Genomic DNA, 18,860 nt, shown 5'->3' on the forward strand with positions numbered 1-18,860 from the left:
CTCTATTGCAGAATGCAATGTTTTAAAAGAGCACAGAGTGAGGGGCAGGTGTGAGGGCAGGAAGGGAAGGCAGGTCTCTTTCAGAAAAAGAGTTCCCAGACTCCAGCAGCTGGAGAACCCCCGGACAGCATCACTGTTCAGATGAATTGACATTCAGGACTCTCATTTAAAATTCTACTTGTCTGGAGACATGGAGCCAAGCTGGATCTCTGAATCTGAAATTCCCCCGGCCCCTCTCTCTCGCATACACCCCGCCCCGCCTTTTGAGGGGAGGGTGGCCACTGAGCTCAGTGGAGTGATTCTGGATAACCACCCATCACCAAGATCAGAATCAGGGTCCAACTTGACTATGAATGCTACAGCTGAGGTAACTATCAGGTGAAACTCATGTACACTGCCTTCGTTTGTGCCTCCCTGAGACCCAGTCCCTTCCCCCCTCCCAAGCCCATGGAGGGAAAGGATGTGTTCCCATCACTCCTTGTTCTTACATGTCACTGGATTTGAAGATATTGGCTTAGATGCTTGCAAGTTTGGAAATCTGGCTACAGGGAGAAAGATTAATCACTGTTAATGCACTCTGTGACTAGCATGCCTTTCCCACAGAGATGTGCACATGGTCCAGTCTATTTACATATTTTAATGAGGCATGTGTTCTGAAGACAGCATTTATAATGGAAGCCAAGATTTGTTAGCTTGACAACACCATGGTTCAGAGACGTGAGCAGAACTGTTAGCTGAATGACAGCAAGAGAGAGAAGACAGACAGAGAGACGAGACCCTCCTCTACCTGCAGTGTTCACTGAATTTTATACTACCCTTCCCCCACTCCTCCCTTTCTTTCCTTTATCCATTAGGACACTCCAGGACTTGAGTTACAGCTACCACACCTCTAACCTGGCAAGAGGATCATTGTATTGCAATAAGGGATATTCCTCCAACCCTTAGGGACAGAGCACACCAGCTTTCCAGAACTCCACCCCTGTCCATTTGGGCTCTGCTCATGGTAGTACAGAGTGTAATTTCCTCCTCCTCTTCTTTAAATAGCTACCAGCCCTTAGTCCAGCCCTCCTGAGAGGAGCTACCATAAGAACCAAGGAGACATGCACATCCCTGTTGTGCAGTAACTCTGCTGAATCAGTGGAGTTGCACCAGGGATACGTTTAGCACTTGAATTGCCAACTTGCCCATGGACCCTACTGCATGGACCACTTCGATAACAACATCTCCCTTTTTCCATGGATCTTCCCTTTCCTCAGCCTGGAGCACTTCCAGGCAGCAGCATTCCAGCCTAGTGCAGCGAGACCTAGGAACTTTCTTCTGGCTGTTGCAGCTTCCTAGATCCTCCTCCCCAAATAGCTGGTTGGCAGCCACCGATACTCAGCTGCACACTGCCTTGCTCTCTCTCCAGAAGGAAGATTTATTTCAGTGTAAGCCAAAGGATAGGGAGCTCTGAAAAATCTGGATGTGTAACAGCAACCCACACTCTGAATCCATAAGACATGGCCTCTTTGGGGCTTCAGTCTCCAGGTCAGTTTAGAGCTTCCTTCTCATGGAAAAAAATTGCCTTCAGAACCAGGATGGGCACACGCTAAGCAAGGCAGGGTCAAATACCTGGTGCAACTCCCTGATTTCAAGAGAGTGACATTAAGGATGGATGTGGCCCATAACATGCTTGTGTTTGGCTCTTCCCAAGATGCACTTGATCTTTGAATGAAGAAAGACTGATACTGCACAGCCCTCACCAAACTCAGACAGAAAGTGGCTAGCTTTGTGACTCTGCCTCAAGGCAGATAATTTGTACCTTCCTTGGAACCATCTGCAAGCCCCTAATGGAGCTCTCCATGCAATCTGCAACACATTATACTGAATGTTCCAGAGCCCACCAGGGCTGGCCACTGAGGACACTACCACTAAAGGCAACATTGAGATGATGGGGATTATTTCCAGTTTGGTATTAGAGGGAGGGAAGGCAGGATATGGTTTGAAAATCAGGCTCAGATGGCTAATGGCTGACTCAGCTTGACTACCTGATCTTTCCTTACTGCTCCCTTTTAAATACAGCAAATCCAGAAAGCAGACTTCTCCCAGAAAACAAGCAAACGGAAACGAGATGCACTACCAAGTCCATGTGCAGAGTAGATGTTAGTATCAGAAAGCCCTTGGCCACCCCATTGGCCCCACAGTTCTAAAGGTTAGAGATGTGTGAGGAACAACAGGACTCTACATCACCCTACTTCCAATCTGCACCCCAGATGCCAAGGGGCCTCCTTTTACTTAAAATACTCATCTCAAGAGAGATTCTTCCCACAAGCCCGTTCCTAATGACACAGAGCCCCGACAAGCTGCTATGCCATGGGCAGAGAAAAGCAAGTTCCCTTTCTAAGGCTACATCTATACTGTAACGCTATTTTGGGATACCAGAGTATCCCAAAATATAACAGGCTCGCTATTCCAACATCCCTGTGAACGTCATTCCCTGAGGAGTGAAGGATGTTTTGGAATAGTGGGATATTTTGAAATGTGGTGCTGGTGTAGACAGCACCAAATGACAAAATAAGGTATTTCAAAATAAGTTTGAAATGAGATATGCAATGTGCATAGCTCAAATTGTGTATCTTATTTTGAGCTGTGGTGCAGTGTAGATGTACCCTTAGGGAGCAATTAAATGGCTGGACTATAGACGTGAAAGGGAAAGGTTTGACAAGCCAAGAGCTCTTAGATGGGAATTTCTCAAAGCAAAGACAACTGGAATCCATGGAGAAACAGTGACCCCATCCACAGCAGCATCAACTGCAGGAAGACTTACAGGTGTCCCTGCCTAAGTAATAGGCTCGTGCCCCCCCCCCCCCCAACACTGCTCCAGTGAGGTAAAGCAGTGGGGCAAGGTAAGGGAAGAAGAGAGAAACTCAAATCAAAGCAGAAGGCAACAGGCAAGGCTGATTTAAAATAGGAATCTACCCAAGTTGCAATCAGGATCCTGACTCCCCCAAAGTTTAGGGGTGCTTAGATCCCCCTCAGGCCCATCATTAATGTAAACCTTTAATTAACTATGTGTAACTGGATCCTCACTATTGAGGTCAGCAAGGACCTTGGTTTGAATGCCAGCAGGATTTGAAGGGAGCTGCATTAGTTGCTCACAACCACACCAGGCAGCAGCTTGACAGGAGTCTGTGCTGAAGGGAGCCTGTCTATTTTCCCTTAAGCAGAAAGTGTCTGCCTAGTAAAGTTCCCTCAAAATTATGCTGGGTTCCCAGTTTTGGTCTTTCCCACAACGGGGACCCATCTGACAGCAGCACAAATCCATTCTAACCTTCCTCACATCTGGCCTCAACAGCCCACATATAAATGTTGCCCGCACAAGGGGCAATAAGTAGAATCTAAAAGGTGAGAGGGATTCAGGTAGAGCAGAAAAAGGTGAAAGGAATTCTAGATGAGATCTCTTCCTTTATTGCTTAAAATGAGGGAATTTTTGGCTTCCCTTCTGTGCTCACCCATATTTAGCCATTCGCAATTCAGCCTCTTGGGGTGCATCCCAGAATCCTTTGCTCTGTTCTGACTGTGCTTCAGATGAAGCACAATGGCAATCAGTGCAATGGTTTCTGGGAGGGTCCCAGGCATCTGAGGTGAATCCAGTTTCGAATGGAGAACAAGTCAATGTCAAAAAGGAGAAAAACAAAAGGGAACAGAAGCCATTCACAAACACCCCCGCCACCCACTGGGGACCCTTGGATGGGGTCAGGGTCCATGGGCTGAGAGGGATTGGTTTAGACCAGGGGTGAGGAATCAGTCAGGGGCCACATACAAGTGAGAAGAAGGAGGGGAAAAAAAACCCTCACTGATGTGCCCCCCAACTGAGAAGGAGAAAGACACTCCTCATATTCCCCTCCCACACCAGAGCCTAGGAGAGCCCAGCCTAGTGGATTTTGTGTGCTCCAGCCCTGAGGTGAGGCAGCAGGGGAACAGGTATACCAGCGCAGGCTGCCCAATGTTGCAGGGGGCCCTGAGCCTCAATGGCCGGAACCAGGCAAGCCAGGGGCTCCATCTGGCCCCTGGGCCTAAGGTTGCCCACCCCTGGTTTAGACAAAGTCATCCTGCCCCAAAAGGGTCTATCATCCCCGGGGGAAGGGAATTCTGGAGGTACCACTTGGTCCCTAAGGAGGTGAGCATGGTTCTAAGTCAATGTAGAGTCCTGCTGGCCTGGCAGTTATTTACAGACACACAGTAGAGCTGTGGGATTCTCTGGGCTGCCACTAAACGACTTACACTGCACATCTACTCGAATGGACTTGATGGCAGGGACCCCAACCCCATTCTCTGCTTTACAGTAATAGCGGCCTCCCTGCAGCCTCTGGATCTTCTCAATCCGAAGGGTCTCGTTAAACACCGACGTCTCCTGGAACTTGTCCGAGGCACTGCCAGCAGTTTTGGTCCACCTCACCTGCAGGGGAATGGGAGAGAGAGGGAGGCAAACACAGCACAAGGCCACACAGATGGACTCAGAGCTGTGGGCACAGCTCTAAAATCTCATATTATCGCAGCACTCGGTTTTGCACCTCCTCTGAGAAGGAAGCATCCAGCACTCTACCCCCACACAGTCAGCAGCTCTTAGAGGCTGACCCCAAATGTCCCTGCCCAGGAAGCTGCAGCTGCCCATCAGTAACTGCCAACACACTAGTGCCCCGCAGCGACCCCCGAATGTAAAAGCTACTCCCCTCTTACTCTGAGTTCCCCTACTATTAAACTTCACCTACTAGTCTCAAATGGGCATTGCATTTCCTCACTCCTGGTCCGTTCTATTAGCCAGAAGAGAATCAGAGCTAGGCTGCAAAGACGGGACTTTCCATGCTGATCCTTCGGGGGGTGAGGGGCATAAGTTGGGTAGCCAGCCAAGCATACACGACCAGGAGAGTGAGGTCCTTGCAGGCAGCTAGCTCATGGCTACAAAGCTGTCGTCACCACTTCGCTTGGCATCTTTTCATCATTCTCCAAGCAATGGGGAACACACAACACACACACACTCACAAAACATATAGCAAATCTCCAGAGCCCAAAGACCTAATAGTAACGGGGGACTTCCACTAGCCAGACATCCCTTGGAAAAGTAATAGTGCACAATGCTTTTCCAGGAATTCTTTGGAATATATTGGAGACAACTTTTTGTTTCAGAAAATGAAGGAAGTAACCCAGGGGATAGCCAATTTTGACTTTGATGCACGCTACTGGTGACAAATCTGAAGGTGGAAGGCAATGAGAACAATAGGGATCATGGAATTACTGACTGCATGGTTCTAACAAAAGAAACGAGTGAACAAAACAATTAACTTTAAAAAGGCAAATTTTAACAAAACTGAAAGAACCGGTAGGTGAGGTCCCCTGGGCAGAAAATCTAAAGGCTAAAGGAGTTCAGGAGAGCTGGCAGTTTATCAAAGAGACAATATTAAAGGCACAAATGCAAACTATTTGGATGTAAAGGAAAGATAAGATGACTAGTAGAGGCCAATATAGCACCATCAGGAGCTCTTTAATTACCTGAAAAATCAAAAAGGAACCCTACTAAAAGTGGAAACATGGGTGAGTTGCTAAGGAGGAGCACAAAAACAAAAGTACAAACAGGAAGGGACAAAATCAGAAAAGCTAAGGCTTGTCTACACTTGAAAACCTGCAACTGTGCCACCGTAACAGCAATGCTTTAAAGCTTCAGTGCAGACACTACCTGGGCTCGTCTACACTGGCCCCTTTTCCGGAAGGGGCATGTAAATTTCATGAGTCGTAGTAGGGAAATGCGCGGGGGATTTAAATATCCCCCGCGGCATTTAAATAAAAATGTCCGCCGCTTTTTTCCGGCTTTTAAAAAAGCCGGAAAAGAGCGTCTACACTGGCCCCGATCCTCCGGAAAAAGTGCCCTTTTCCGGAGGATCTTATTCAAAGTAGGAATAAGATCCTCCGGAAAAGGGCACTTTTTCCGGAGGATCGGGGCCAGTGTAGACGCTCTTTTCCGGCTTTTTTAAAAGCCGGAAAAAAGCGGCGGACATTTTTATTTAAATGCCGCGGGGGATATTTAAATCCCCCGCGCATTTCCCTACTACGACTCATGAAATTTACATGCCCCTTCCGGAAAAGGGGCCAGTGTAGACGTAGCCCCTAAGTCTTCCATTGTACTAGTATTGTCTAGACTGGAGTTAATTCGGATTAACTGTGTCACTCAGCAGTGTGGATTTTTCACACCCTCTGAGAGATATAGCTGGGTTATCCTAACTTTTTAATGTAGACTAGACCTCAGGCATAAAATTAGTTACACCTGGCAATGGACATAAAAGGCAGTATGAAGGGGCTCTTTAAATACATTTAAGGGTATGTCTAAACTGCATCCCTCTGTTGGCAGAGAGATGCAGATTAGGCAGGTTGACATGGCAAATGAGGCAGGGATTTAACTATCCCGTGCCTAATTTGCATAAAAATGGCTGCCGCATTTTTCCGACTCAGCACTTTGTAGTCTTCTTACTTAGCCGTAATTACTTAGACGTAATAACTGATGACATCAAGAAGTCTAATGCCTATTTTGCTTCAGTCCTCACTAATGGTGGCAAGATACTCCATACAATTAATATTAACAACTAGGGGAAGGAACACAAGGCAAATCAGGAAAGAACTGGTTAAGGAATATGAAGATAAGTGAGAAGTATTGTATTCAAGTTAACAGGGCCTGATGAAATCTCCATCCCTAGAGGTTTTTAAGTCCTGGCTTGACAAAGCCTTGGCTGGTATGATTTAGTTGGGGTCGGTCCTGCTTTGGGCAGGGGGCTGGACTTGATGACGTCCTGAGGTCTCTTCCTGCCCTAGGATTCTATGATTCTATGAAATTCATCCAAAGGTATTAAGGAACTTGCAGAAGTAATCTCAGAACTGTTAACGATGATTTTCAAGAACTCATCAGGGATTGAATCCCAGAGAACTGGAGAAGAGCGAAGTACCTATCTTTAAAAAGTGGAAATAAAAGAACCAGGGGAATTATAGACGTCAGCCTAATTTCTATACCAAGAAAGTTACTGGAACAAATTGTTAAAACAATCAATCAATTTGCAAGCATCTAGAAGATAATAGGCTTACAAAGAATAGCAATGTCAAGAACAAATCTGTCTGATTTCCTTCTTTGACACGGTTAATAGCCTAGTGGTTGGGGGAAAGCAGTAGACATGATATATCGTGATTTTAGTAATACTTTTTGCACAGTCCCTCATGATATTCTGATAAGGGAAGTAAGGAAATATTGTCTAGGGCTATGTCTACACTGCAGGTTTTTGCCAGCAGAGAGTATGCTAATGAAGTGCTCATTAGCATTTGTTGTGCTGTCATTTGCATATTCTCTGCTGATGCTTTTTGTGCAAGAGGTTTTTGCGCAAAAACAAGCAGTGTAGACAGGTCCATTTTGCACAAAACAACCGTTTTATGCAAGATCCTTATGCCTCAAAAAAGGAGGTACAGTGAAACCATTGTTATCCGGCACTCTGTTAACCAGAAAACTTTGTTAACCGGCATTGCCCCCAGTCACAATACTGTCACATCTTCAGGCGCAAAGGCCTGGCTTGGTTTACCATGATTGGCTTAACAATTTTTTATTTAAGAAGTACTAATCATCTTTAATTCAAAATAGAAATGTTAGACCAACTGCCTCACGCTACGAAACTACCAATATTAAAAATTTGAGTTTTACTATTATTGTCCATTGGTTTTTCCTAGGTTGATGGGACCCTCAGATAACCAGAATTTTTAGATAACTGGAACGCCCTAATCCTCAAGCGTGCCGGATAACACAGGTTTTACTGTGTAAGGATCTGGTGCAAAAGGAGGTTTTTGCACAAAACGGACCCATCTACACTGCTTGTTTTTGTGGAAAAACCTCTTGCGCAAAAAGCATTGGCAGAGAATATGCAAATGACAGCATGGCAAATACTAATGAGCACTTCATTAGCATACTCTCTGCCAGCAAAAGCCTGCAGTGTAGACAAAGCCTAGATGAACTAATAGAAGGTAGGCGCATAGCTGGCTGGAAGACCATTCTCAAAAAAAGAGTAGTTATCAATGGTTTGCTGTTAAGCTGGGACAGTGTATCCACAGGGGTCATTTTTGGTCCAAATACTAATTTATATTTTCATTAAATGACCTGAATTATGGAGTGGAGAGTGTGCTTATAAAATTTGAGGATGATACAAAACTGGGAAGGATTACAAGCCCTTTGGAAGACAGGATTAGAATTTAAAATGAGCTTGACAAATTAGAGAATTGGTTGGAATTAAACAAGGTGAAACTAGGATAAGATAAGTATGACGTAGTACACCTAGGAAGGAAAAACAAAATAAAATGTACAACTACAAAATGGGGAGTAACTGGCCAGGCAGAAGTACGGTTGAAAAGGGGCTACTGTGGATCACAAACTGAATAAGATGAGTAAATAGCGTGATGCAGGTGAGAAAAAGTGTCAGATGGAAGACATGGGAAGTAATTAGCTCATTCTCCTTAGCACCGGTGGGGCTTCAACTGGAATACTGTCCTAATCTGTGTACCATACTCTAGGAGAGGGTGAGAAAAAACCGGAGAAAGTCCAGTGGAGAGCAACAGACATTATTAATAAATATTGAAAACTTGACCTATGATGAGGAAAGGTTTAAAAAACTGGGCATGCTTCATCTTAGGAAGAGGAGATGACTGACAGGAGACATGATAACAGTCTTCACACATGTTAAGGGCTGTTAACAGTGATCAATCATTCTCCATATTCACTGAAGATAGGACAAGATGTAATGGGTTTAATCTGCAGCTTGGGAGATTTAGGGTAGATACTAGGAACAGCTTTCTAACGATATGGGTAGTTAAGTGCTGTCATAGGCTTATAGGGAGGTGACTCCCTGTCACTGGAAGTTTTTTAAGAACAGGTTAGACACACATCTGTCAAGATGATCTAGGTTTGCTTGGTCCTGCATCAGCACAGCAGGTTGGACTTTACCTCTTCAGAGCCATTCTAGCCTTACATTGTATGAATGGAATGCTAAATCTGTTTCGCTTCCGAAGTAAGAGAGGCAGCTACTGCTGTCTCCCTCTCTGGGGTTATTTTTGTGAGTTTCTCTTTTGTTGTGAACTCACTTCAATACAAGGAAGCACCCTTCAGAATTCAAGTTATTTGACATTTTTTGCGGGGAGGTTGCATGTTTAGTCTTAGAACACTACCTGCAGATTTGTATGGCATTTCATAATGAACATGCCCTTAGAGAGCCATGCCCTATCTCAATAGCCAGTAGAGAGCTATAGCATAGGCAGCAGCAGTGCAGCCTTCCCACACCTCAACTCAGAGCGAGAAAGAAGGTCAATGCCCGGGGCCCATTTGTTCCTTGGCCTCTTGGTCTTCTTGCTGGCTGCCTCTGTACTCAGGATACTTCTACACTGCAGTCAGAGTTGTGATTGCAACACCTGAGTTAGCTTTAACCTAGCTAGCTTGAACAACAGTAAAGGCATAGCTGCATGTACAAACCTGCCCAGGACTCCAGGTATGTACCTGAGTGTCTAGCTTAAGCTGCCATCCGTGCTACTGTGGATTCACTGCTTTTTAAGCTTGCTGGGGTACATCTCCACACATCACAGTCACACCTTTGACCAAGGGAGCTGGAACAATTTCTAAAGTGGGGGTGCTGAGAGCCAATGAACCACAAATGCTGGAAACCATTTCAAGCCAGGGGATGTGGCAGACTCGCCAGCCCCTAGCTCTAACACCTATGCCTTTGACTGCAATGAAGACATCACCAAAACCCCAGGGCGCGTCTAGATTCACTTTCGAAAGAAGATATGCGAATTCGGTGTGAATTTGCATATCTCCTTCCGATTGCTTTTTCAAAAGAGGTTCTTTTAAAAAAGAAAGTAGTCTAGACGCAGTTCTTTCGAGAAAAAAAACCCTTTTTTGAAAGAACCGTGTAAACCTAATTTTTTTAGGAAGAACAGTTCTTTCAAAAAAGGGTTTTTTCCCTCGAAAGAACCGCGTCTAGACTACTTTCTTTTTCGAAAGAACCTCGTTCGAGAAAGCGATCAGAAGAAGATATGCAAATTCGAACCTAATTTGCATATCCTCTTTCCAAAGTCTAGACCTGCCCCCAGTTGCTAAGGTAGCTGCCAGCAGCGTGGATACCTAGACCCAAACTGCTGGGCTGAGAGCTGCCTGACCATTTTGCAGTAGACACAAAGCAGATGGTAAAATGACATTTATTCATTCACTGACAACCCCAGGCTAGACAGAGCTGCTGCCCTGGAGGGGTTGAGTACCTTGGCCCCTGCCCAAAGTCAGCTGACATGGGGCTGAACTGGAGCTATTGCCCTAGAGGTGGCAGGGCTCTACAGCCCATTCCCCTGCTGGGAAGATTTGCTCAGCTAATGGCCATCTGTGACGGATTTATTTAGGCTTGGCGGGCTTATGATGAGATTGTTTTAGGACCCCAAATCTCAGAGTCTCTTGTTTGCACAGCCGCTTCAGTCAGCTCTTTAATCCTTCCCCAGCCTTTTCATTTCAACCTCGTTTAAATATTTGGGCGACGCGGTAAAGCTTTAGTGAGTAACTGGACGAAGGGGGGGGTGGAGATTACACAAAGGCTGAGAAAAGAACTCTGATTTGGAGTAGTGGGGATGGGGGGAGCATGTGTGGGAGTGGGGGGAAGAGAGAGAAGGCACAAAGAGAGAGGAGGGATGTGGCAGATGAGCAAGGAAGAGAAGGAAGAGAGAAGTATGAAGGAGAGAGGGAAGCTTGGGAGAAATGGGATGGGATGTGGGCACAGCTCCATGTAAGCCAGTGTTCTATGTCTAGCAGCTCTCTTTGGGCATACGGGCTAGCTTCCTGCGGGCACACCTGTACTCTGCATGTGCTAGCGTTACACACAAACAGGTCCAGGGACACTGCAGCTTCTTGTGCAGCAGCATTATGTGTGCACATCTATGTGCCTTAGTCCTGCCAGGCTCAGAGCATTCATGAGCTGTTCTTCACCTAGCATTCGGCATGCTCCAGGGCAGCATGGGCATCCGTTCTCTCCATGCCTCTGCTCTACCTACCCAAGCTCTGACTGCTGCATGTGTGATCAGTGTGCCCAAGTGCCTCTGCTGGGGGCTCACCCACAGGTCCCCTGATGACACACAAGAGGCTCTCTGAGCCCCCATCTTGGCTCAGTCTCCCACTGTCCTTTTTTAAAAGCTATTTTGTTAGATAATTCTACCGTGAATGCTTTGGGTGAGCTGCTCTATGTCCTTTGCCATTTCCTAGCAGTCAAGGCCCTAGAGACAAGTAGCCCCTTGTCTGTTAGTGCAGGGAAGGGGTGGCTGTAGGGTTGCCAGGTGTCCGGTTTTCTACTGGACAGTCCGGTAGTTGCACTCTCTGCCCAGTAAAAAAATTCAGAAAATACCGGACATGTGCAATGTCCGGTATTTTCTGAATTTCCGTCTGGGCGCCGGATGGAAGCCTGGCAGGGGTGTGAGTGGGAGGCAGGGTCTACACTGCAGTCAGAGGTGTGATTGCAACACCTGTACACACACCTGAGTTAGCTTTAACCTAGCTAGCTTGAACAACAGTAAAGGCATAGCTGCATGTACAAGCCTGCCCAGGATTCCAGGTATGTACCTGAGTGTCTAGCTTAAGCTGCCATCTGTGCCACTGTGGATTCACTGCTTTTTAAGCTTGCTGGGGTACATCTCCACACATCACAGTCACACCTTTGACCAAGGGAGCTGGAACAATTTCTAAAGTGGGGGTGCTGAGAGCCAATGAACCACAAATGCTGGAAACCATTTCAAGCCAGGGGATGTGGCAGACTGGCATTACAGAAAGCTTACCTGTGGCCGGGGGTGGCCTGTAACCAGACACTGCAGGACCAGGGTGTCGCCCTCCCGGATAGTGTACACTCGTTCACTGATGTTATCTTCCTTCACAACACATGCCTGCCCAGCATGTATGATCTGGGCCTGAGCTGGAGCTGGGAAAGAGAACAAATTAGAAAAGGTAATGGCCGCAAAGCACAAGTGCAATCCAAGTCCTCACAAGGCTGTTAGAATCATGACACCTCTTCCTGGGAGCCCACAGCCTAAAGCAAAAGCAAGACTGACCTCAGTGCTGGAGAGGCTCTGAAAACTGGGGGATTTCCTCCCTCTGATCCATTGGCATCAGTCTGTATTTAAGTGACTTTAATCGAAGGGAAAGAAACTGGGATTAGCAGCTCTGAAGACTGATGACTAGAGTAGACTGCCCTCTCTGAAAGACAGCGTAAACTAGTGATCAATATGAGCCAGGAACTTCTGAACTCCTTTCCTAGCTCTGAGGAGGAGCGTTCTCTGAGACTGACTGTGTGACCCTAGTCAAATCCGGAGTGCTCTGTGCCTGGAGAAGAGGGATAATGACTGTGATGTACTTTGCTGTGGGGTTATATACAGTCAGAGCCATCCCGTCCATAGGACCTATTGGGGCGGCCGCCCCATGCCCTGCACTTTTGGGGGCCCTGGGGCAGCTGCCCCAACTGTCCTATGGCCAGGAGGGACCTGGGGACTATGGAAGCCTGGCATGGGGTGACAGCAGGGGGTTACCCCCCGCATTCACCACATGGGAGGCAGGAGCCGGAGTGGCCCGAGAGCCTGCCCTATCCTGCCACCCTCCCAGCCTGCTGTAGCTCAGAGCGTCCTGGCCCCAGGACATAGCTGCTATGGAGAAGCAGGGAGCAGTGGGTCAGGAAAGGGTAGCGGGGTGGAGCAGGCTGGTGGGCCACTCCAGCTCCTGCCATGCATGCAGTGAGTAGAGGGGAACTGTGTGCAGTGTTCCCTGTAAGCTGTGTGCTTGGAGGCCACCCAAGAGAGTTACAAATGCTGCCCAGCTAATTAGCTGAGTGCCCACAGCCAGAAGTATGTTTCTATTTGGTGGTGCACATCTGCATATATCTTGATGCACATAAAATTATTCCACACATGGATGGAAAACACTAGTGGGAACATCTGCGAGTTAATCAGCCAGTGACTCCAAAGGGCACTGGGTGGCTGTATAAGCACTGGATCTGTTAGTACTTATCCCCAGAACAGATACAACCCAAGCCCTGATAGGTGTGAGTCTCCATTCTGTTTCATCAACATGCCTCAGCCCTGTTCTAGAGGAATCCTGCTGTAGCAGGGCTGGGAAAAATACGGCCTGGGGGCCAGATGCAGCCCATGGCCCACCCTGCCGGGATCCTCAGGCATATGTAGCTGCAGCATATGAAGCCCAATCCTCGGCTCCTATTGGCCAGAAACAAATGGCCAATAAGAACTGACCTCTGCCTCTCTCTCAGTTCCTATTGGCTGGAAACAGCCAGCCAATCAGAGCTGAGAAATTGGCCTGAGTGACTGGGGTAGCGCAAGCCTGTTCCCCTACCCTGAGTTGAGAGCCACGTGGAGGGAGCAGACTGTATTTTCAAGTGGGCTGGGGCTGCAGCAGGCAGGGATCCCAGCCTACTTTGGGGTGCTGCAGCCTGCTGGCCAGCAAACACTTAGATAAACTCCTCCCAGCCAGTGCCTGCCTTTGGCACCCCTACCCCTCCTGCACCCCAACTCCCTCCCCCAGGTCAGCTCCAAACCCTCTGCACCCCCTGCCCCATGTCACAACTCCCTCCCAGTCCCTGTAAACTTTCCTACACCCCTCCCCCAGGTCAGAACCCTCCCCTGCACCCACACTCCCTCCCTGACCCTACACCTCAATCCCCTGACCCAGATCGCAACTGCCAATGTAATTCAATACAGGCACACTTTAAGAAAGAAATGAACAAAGGGCTTAAAGCAAATAGTTTTATAAAACTCGACAAACCGAGCACAGAGTTTGCAAGAAAACCCCATTACACAGGCAGAATTAAAAACTGGCTTTCACACAAAGTTTACCGAGTCCCTCAGGCACAGGGACATTTTGAGTAAGCCATGGATCCTGTAACCATGGAGCCTCCAGGGAGGAAAAATCAAAATATTGTTAGCCAGTGTGAAATTAAAGCCCTGTTTTGTGTCGTTCTTAACAGTCAACCCTGTATTCACTGTCAGGCTGGGCATGGATTGTGCAAAAGTGGATTTGAAGTGGTGTTCATTCAGACCAGTGCCCTGATCCTCAGTTGGTGTAAGCTGGGACAGCCTCACTGCCTTTAGCAGAACAACACTAAAGTGTAACAGCAGAGGCCCTCACCTCCAGCTAAGAAGGAGGGTCATATTTCCATAACTGGTTACCCTGTTCTGACAGGTGACAATTTTTAAAACACATTGAAGACGCAGGCTCCAATGCAGCACAAGGTCTGCATGCCAGGTGATCACGCCTCCTCGCCCCCATCGACTTCTCTCTCTTTCTAGTTCAATGGCAATTTATTGGCAGGATCATTGGATAAGTATTGTCCAAACAACTGTGCGCTAATAGAATCAATGCATTTATTGGAATAACATTACAGCAACGGTCTGGACCCTCATCTTTGCAGTTCTGTCCCTCTTCTGCCTAGAGCATCTGGTGAGATCTCCTGGGATGGCTCTCACAAGAGTCTTATTAAAACCGAACACACTGGAACCGGGGCATGAAGCTACAGTGATATGCTTGAACAGATGAGAGTGCCACTTGTAAAAGGATGGGGATTATTATTTGCTAACTGTGTCGGGACAGGGGGGAAAAGTGGAAGCACTTAAAGAAACAGAAAGGGTCGATATTAAGGCTGTCAAGCGATTAAAAAAATTAATCACAATTAATTGCGTGATTAATCATATGCACTGTGCCTTTGAAGCGCTGCTCCCTGCACTTCAAAAGGACAGCATATATGGAGCCGGGGATCAGCTGGGCACTCCAGCTGATCCCCAGCTCCATGTTGTGCTGCTTCTTCGAAGTGCAGGTCTGGAGCTTCAAAGGGGCAGTGCATTAGGAACCGGGGATCAGCTGGAGTCCCCAGCTGACCCTGGCCCGGTGCAGGGCTGCCCCTTGGAAAGGACACCCCAGTGTTTCCAAGGGGCAGTGCTGTGGAAGCCCAGGGTCAGCCGGAATCCCCAGCTGACCCTGGCTTCATACCTCACTACTCCTTGGAAATGCCGCCCTGGCATTTCCAACGGGCAGAACCACGGGAGCCCAGGGTCAGCTGGAACACTCCAGCTGACCCCCGGTTCCTAATGCACTGCCCCTTTGAAGCTCCAGACCTGCACTTCAAAGAAGCAGCACAACATGGAGCTAGGGATCAGCTGGAGTGCACAGCTGATCCCCGGCTCTGTATGCATTGTCCCTTTGAAGTATGGGGAGCAGCACTTCAAAGGGGCAGCACTGCACAGAGCCCGGGGTCAGCACTGCACAGAGCCCGGGGTCAGCTGGAAACTCCAGCTGATCCCAAGCTCCTAATGCACTGCCCCTTTGAAGTGCCTGAGTGGCACTTCAAAGAGGCAGTGCAGCCTTCACGCCTGCAATTAACACATTAAAAAATGAATGCATTAATCCTTCCCTGCGTTAATTGCAGGTGTTAACACACATCAGTTGACAGCCCTAGTTGATATCTGTGAAGGTAAGCTAGCACTATGGCTAGTGAGGGGGCTAGAAAAAGTGGTGAAATCTTCTCACACTCTGCCCTGACCCGAGTCCCTTGCTCTGCTATTCCAGTCCTGGACCCATCCCCTACTCCAGACCTGTCAGGGCACCTCAATGACCCTGCCTCTTGCAGCACTGATTAGCAGTCATGCTGATTGTGCCCAATTCTGGATTCGAGAGGAATTTCTACTGCTGATTAAAATAGAGACATCTGTTTCCCCCATCTCATCCTGAGTTCTCCCCTTCAAGCTGCGCTGCTGTCTGCATTCCAACAGATCCGTCCTGTCTCAGAGCTCTTCAGCTTGCGCAAACAGCTCAGCAGCTGTCTCCTTAGCTTAAATGTTTCCTTAAATTCCTCTGTGCGCTCTTAGTGTACCTATGGATGTTAAACGTCGATTAACTGACTAATCGAATAGTTGATGCAATTTGCATCGACTATTCAATTAGTTGATAAGGGTGCTTCTGCTTTTTGAAGTGTGGCAAGGCAAATGCACTGCAGGGAGCATGGGACCAGCGGGGGACTCAAGCAGTCCCCTGCTGCCCCCGTGCTCCCTGCGGTATATCAAAGCGGCAGCGCCGCATGTAACCCAGGGTCAGCTCCTCAGCTGACCCCAGCTCCATGCAGCACTGCCACTTTGAAACGTCACAGGGAGCCCGGCAACAGCCTCCATGCAGCATTTCAAAGCGGCAGTGCTGCATGGAGTCCCGTGGGGGTCAGCTGGGCCCCCACGGAGCATGAGCTCCACGCAGCACTGTCGCTTTGAAATGCTGCATGCAGCTTGGGTTTCCAGCTGGCCCCATGCATTTCAAAGGGGCAGTGCCCCATGGAGCCCCGAATCTGGCCCCAGGCTCTCCATGGTGCTCCTGCTTTGAAGTACCCCCTTCCTCTTCCCTCCCTCCCCACTTGCTGCCTCTTTCTGATAGAGGCAGCAAGTAGGGGGGAAGGACGAAGCGACTAGTTATCTAGCCTGTCTACTAGTCCTTCACATTCCTGGTGCACACTCAGTCTAGCTCACCTTAGATCTTCTAATTTCTGTGGCTGTCCCTCTGGTTAATGCCCCACCCCACTGTAGTCTCTGCTTTCTTTGCTCCTCTCCTCTAAGCATGTCCTGCCTCCCAGCCCTGTCTCCAAGACAGTCTCTATTGGCTCAGGGGTAATTTTATCTGCACAGATATACCGGTATAACTCCCCATGTAGACATACCTATTCCAGAATAAGAATGCCTTTTTCAGTTTAGTTTATGGTGCTCTGGAGGTGGTATAAACTAAATGAGAAAGAGGCTTTCATATGCTAGAACAGAGTGCCCACAGGGGAGTGAGTCGAATAATTATACAGGTACATTTCCACATGTAAACGGTCCCTAAGACATGTTCCCTCTCCTCTCTCACTCTACTGCTCCTCACATATCTCTCTAGTTCAGTGGATTTCCAAAGCACTCGGAAGCAAGAGGAAATTTCTAGCTTTATTGGTAATTATCAGTGACTTGGTTGAGGACAGGAGCGTTGGAGTGGGGAGGGGGGCATGTCTCTCCCACTTTTTACCAGAGGTAAGGATGAGTGACCAGGGAAGGAGCCTCAGGGGGAACAGGCAGTGTTGGGGGTGGTCCCCCCCCACACACACAGTTAGGAAGCTTCCGCCATCTTGGGTGGAGCCTCTTTTCAACAGGATCCCTCCCCCTGATCAGAGAGAGAGGCCCTTGTGAGAGAGTGAGCCACTGCTGCTGATCAAACCGTGGCCAAACAAAGAAGCAGACTCTCTTGCAGTAGCAGCACTGAGTCTCTGGCAACAACAGTCATTTTGTCTGTCCTCTAAACTCAGTTTGAGCTCAGGTCTCTGAAAGGAGAGTTCAGAAAACCTGCTGTACCATCTGCAGACTGCTTGTGAAAGCACTTGGCTACCACGTAACGGGAGTCTGATCAGAGGAAAAGCTTTGCCTTCAGTGGTGTCTTGCCATCAGGGAGATAGCCAAGGGCAAAATCTATTCCCAGTGTCTCACAGGAAAGATATCCTAGTGGTTAAACCACAAAAATAGACAGTGAGATGTGAGTTCTGATCTCCGCTCTGCTGTGATGTACTGTAGGATCTGGGGAAAGTCACTTTGTCCCTCTGTAAAATGGTATGGTGAGGATTAGCTACATTTGCAAGGTGCTCACGCAAAAGGAATATTATTGTTTCACATCATGCTGGGCCCGATGGGGTTTTTAAACACACAGGCTGTGTCTAGACTACATGCCTCTGTCGTCAGAGGCATGTAGATTAGACACATAGGCAAAGGCAAATGAAGCCGCGATTTAAATGATCACAGCTTCATTTAAATTTACATGGCTGCCGCGCTGAGCCGACAAACAGCTGATCAGCTGTTTGTCCGCTCAGTGCGCTAGTCTGGACACTCCCCTGCCGACATCAAAACCCTTTGTCGGCAGCCCCGTTATTCCTCGTGGGATGAGGTTTACCGGGGCTGCCGACAAAGGGCTTTGATGTCGGCAGGGGAGCGTCCAGACTAGCGCGCTGAGCGGACAAACAGCTGATCAGCTGTTTGTCAGCTCAGCGCGGCAGCCATGTAAATTTAAATGAAGCTGCGATCATTTAAATTGCGGCTTCATTTGCCTTTGCCAAAACAACAAATCTACATGGCTCCGTCGACGGAGCCATGTAGTTTAGATGTACCCACAGAGAGGTTATAGGTCTCCAGCACAATGGAAAGCATTACCTCGATCTCCAGATGTTGGGACTGTATCTGGCACAGTCAACAAGGTGTTGTGGGACCAGGAGGTGCTTTCCTAGGTGGGTCCTAGCCAGCAGCCCTGCAGGACCCCAAAGCAGGCTCCTTACCTGCCTCTTCCCCATGCTGCTCAAAATGGCTGGCTGCTCCCTGTGGCTCTCTGCTCCGGGCACCAGCAGGAGAGGGAGGATTCACACACTGCCCCCATCCCTACCAAAACTATCTTCACTCCCATTGGCCAGTTTCTGCGAAGCTTCTCTCTACCCACCCACCCCCCACCCACCTCCCCCAGCACCCGGAGCAGAGAGCCACAGGGAGCCGCCAGATGCTTAAAATGGTGTAGGACTGCTCTGACGCAGCTAGTTAGGGGAGATACAAGTGGGCTGCCTCTCTGAGTGGGCAAAACCCAAAGAGCCAGCTGAGGCAGAAAAGGAAGAGGTCCAATGCACACTGGAGGCTGGGGCACGATTGTGTCCCTTGTCTTTTCCCCAAGGCTTTCAGTCCACTGTTCAAAAATCTAAGGAAAGCGGCTTTGACACTTCCAGTCCACTCCCTGACAGAAACCCAGA

General features: G+C 48.3%; 1 protein-coding gene across 2 annotated transcripts in view; it reads right to left on the reverse strand.

Annotated features, from left to right (window-relative positions):
• The window catches only part of MDGA1 (MAM domain containing glycosylphosphatidylinositol anchor 1), a 246,221-nt gene that overhangs the window by 145,285 nt on the left and 82,076 nt on the right, over positions 1-18,860 (reverse strand). For both annotated transcript variants that reach the window (XM_006126531.4, XM_089777407.1), the window contains 2 exons: positions 11,857-11,996; positions 4,264-4,438 (listed from right to left, as the gene is read on the reverse strand). In XM_006126531.4, the coding sequence (XP_006126593.3) occupies positions 4,264-4,438; positions 11,857-11,996 (315 nt within the window). The remainder of the gene's footprint in view (positions 1-4,263; positions 4,439-11,856; positions 11,997-18,860) is intronic.

The sequence above is a fragment of the Pelodiscus sinensis genome, chromosome 3, assembly GCF_052426305.1.
Source record: "Pelodiscus sinensis isolate ZL-2025 chromosome 3, ASM5242630v1, whole genome shotgun sequence".
Classification (NCBI taxonomy): domain Eukaryota; kingdom Metazoa; phylum Chordata; order Testudines; family Trionychidae; genus Pelodiscus; species Pelodiscus sinensis.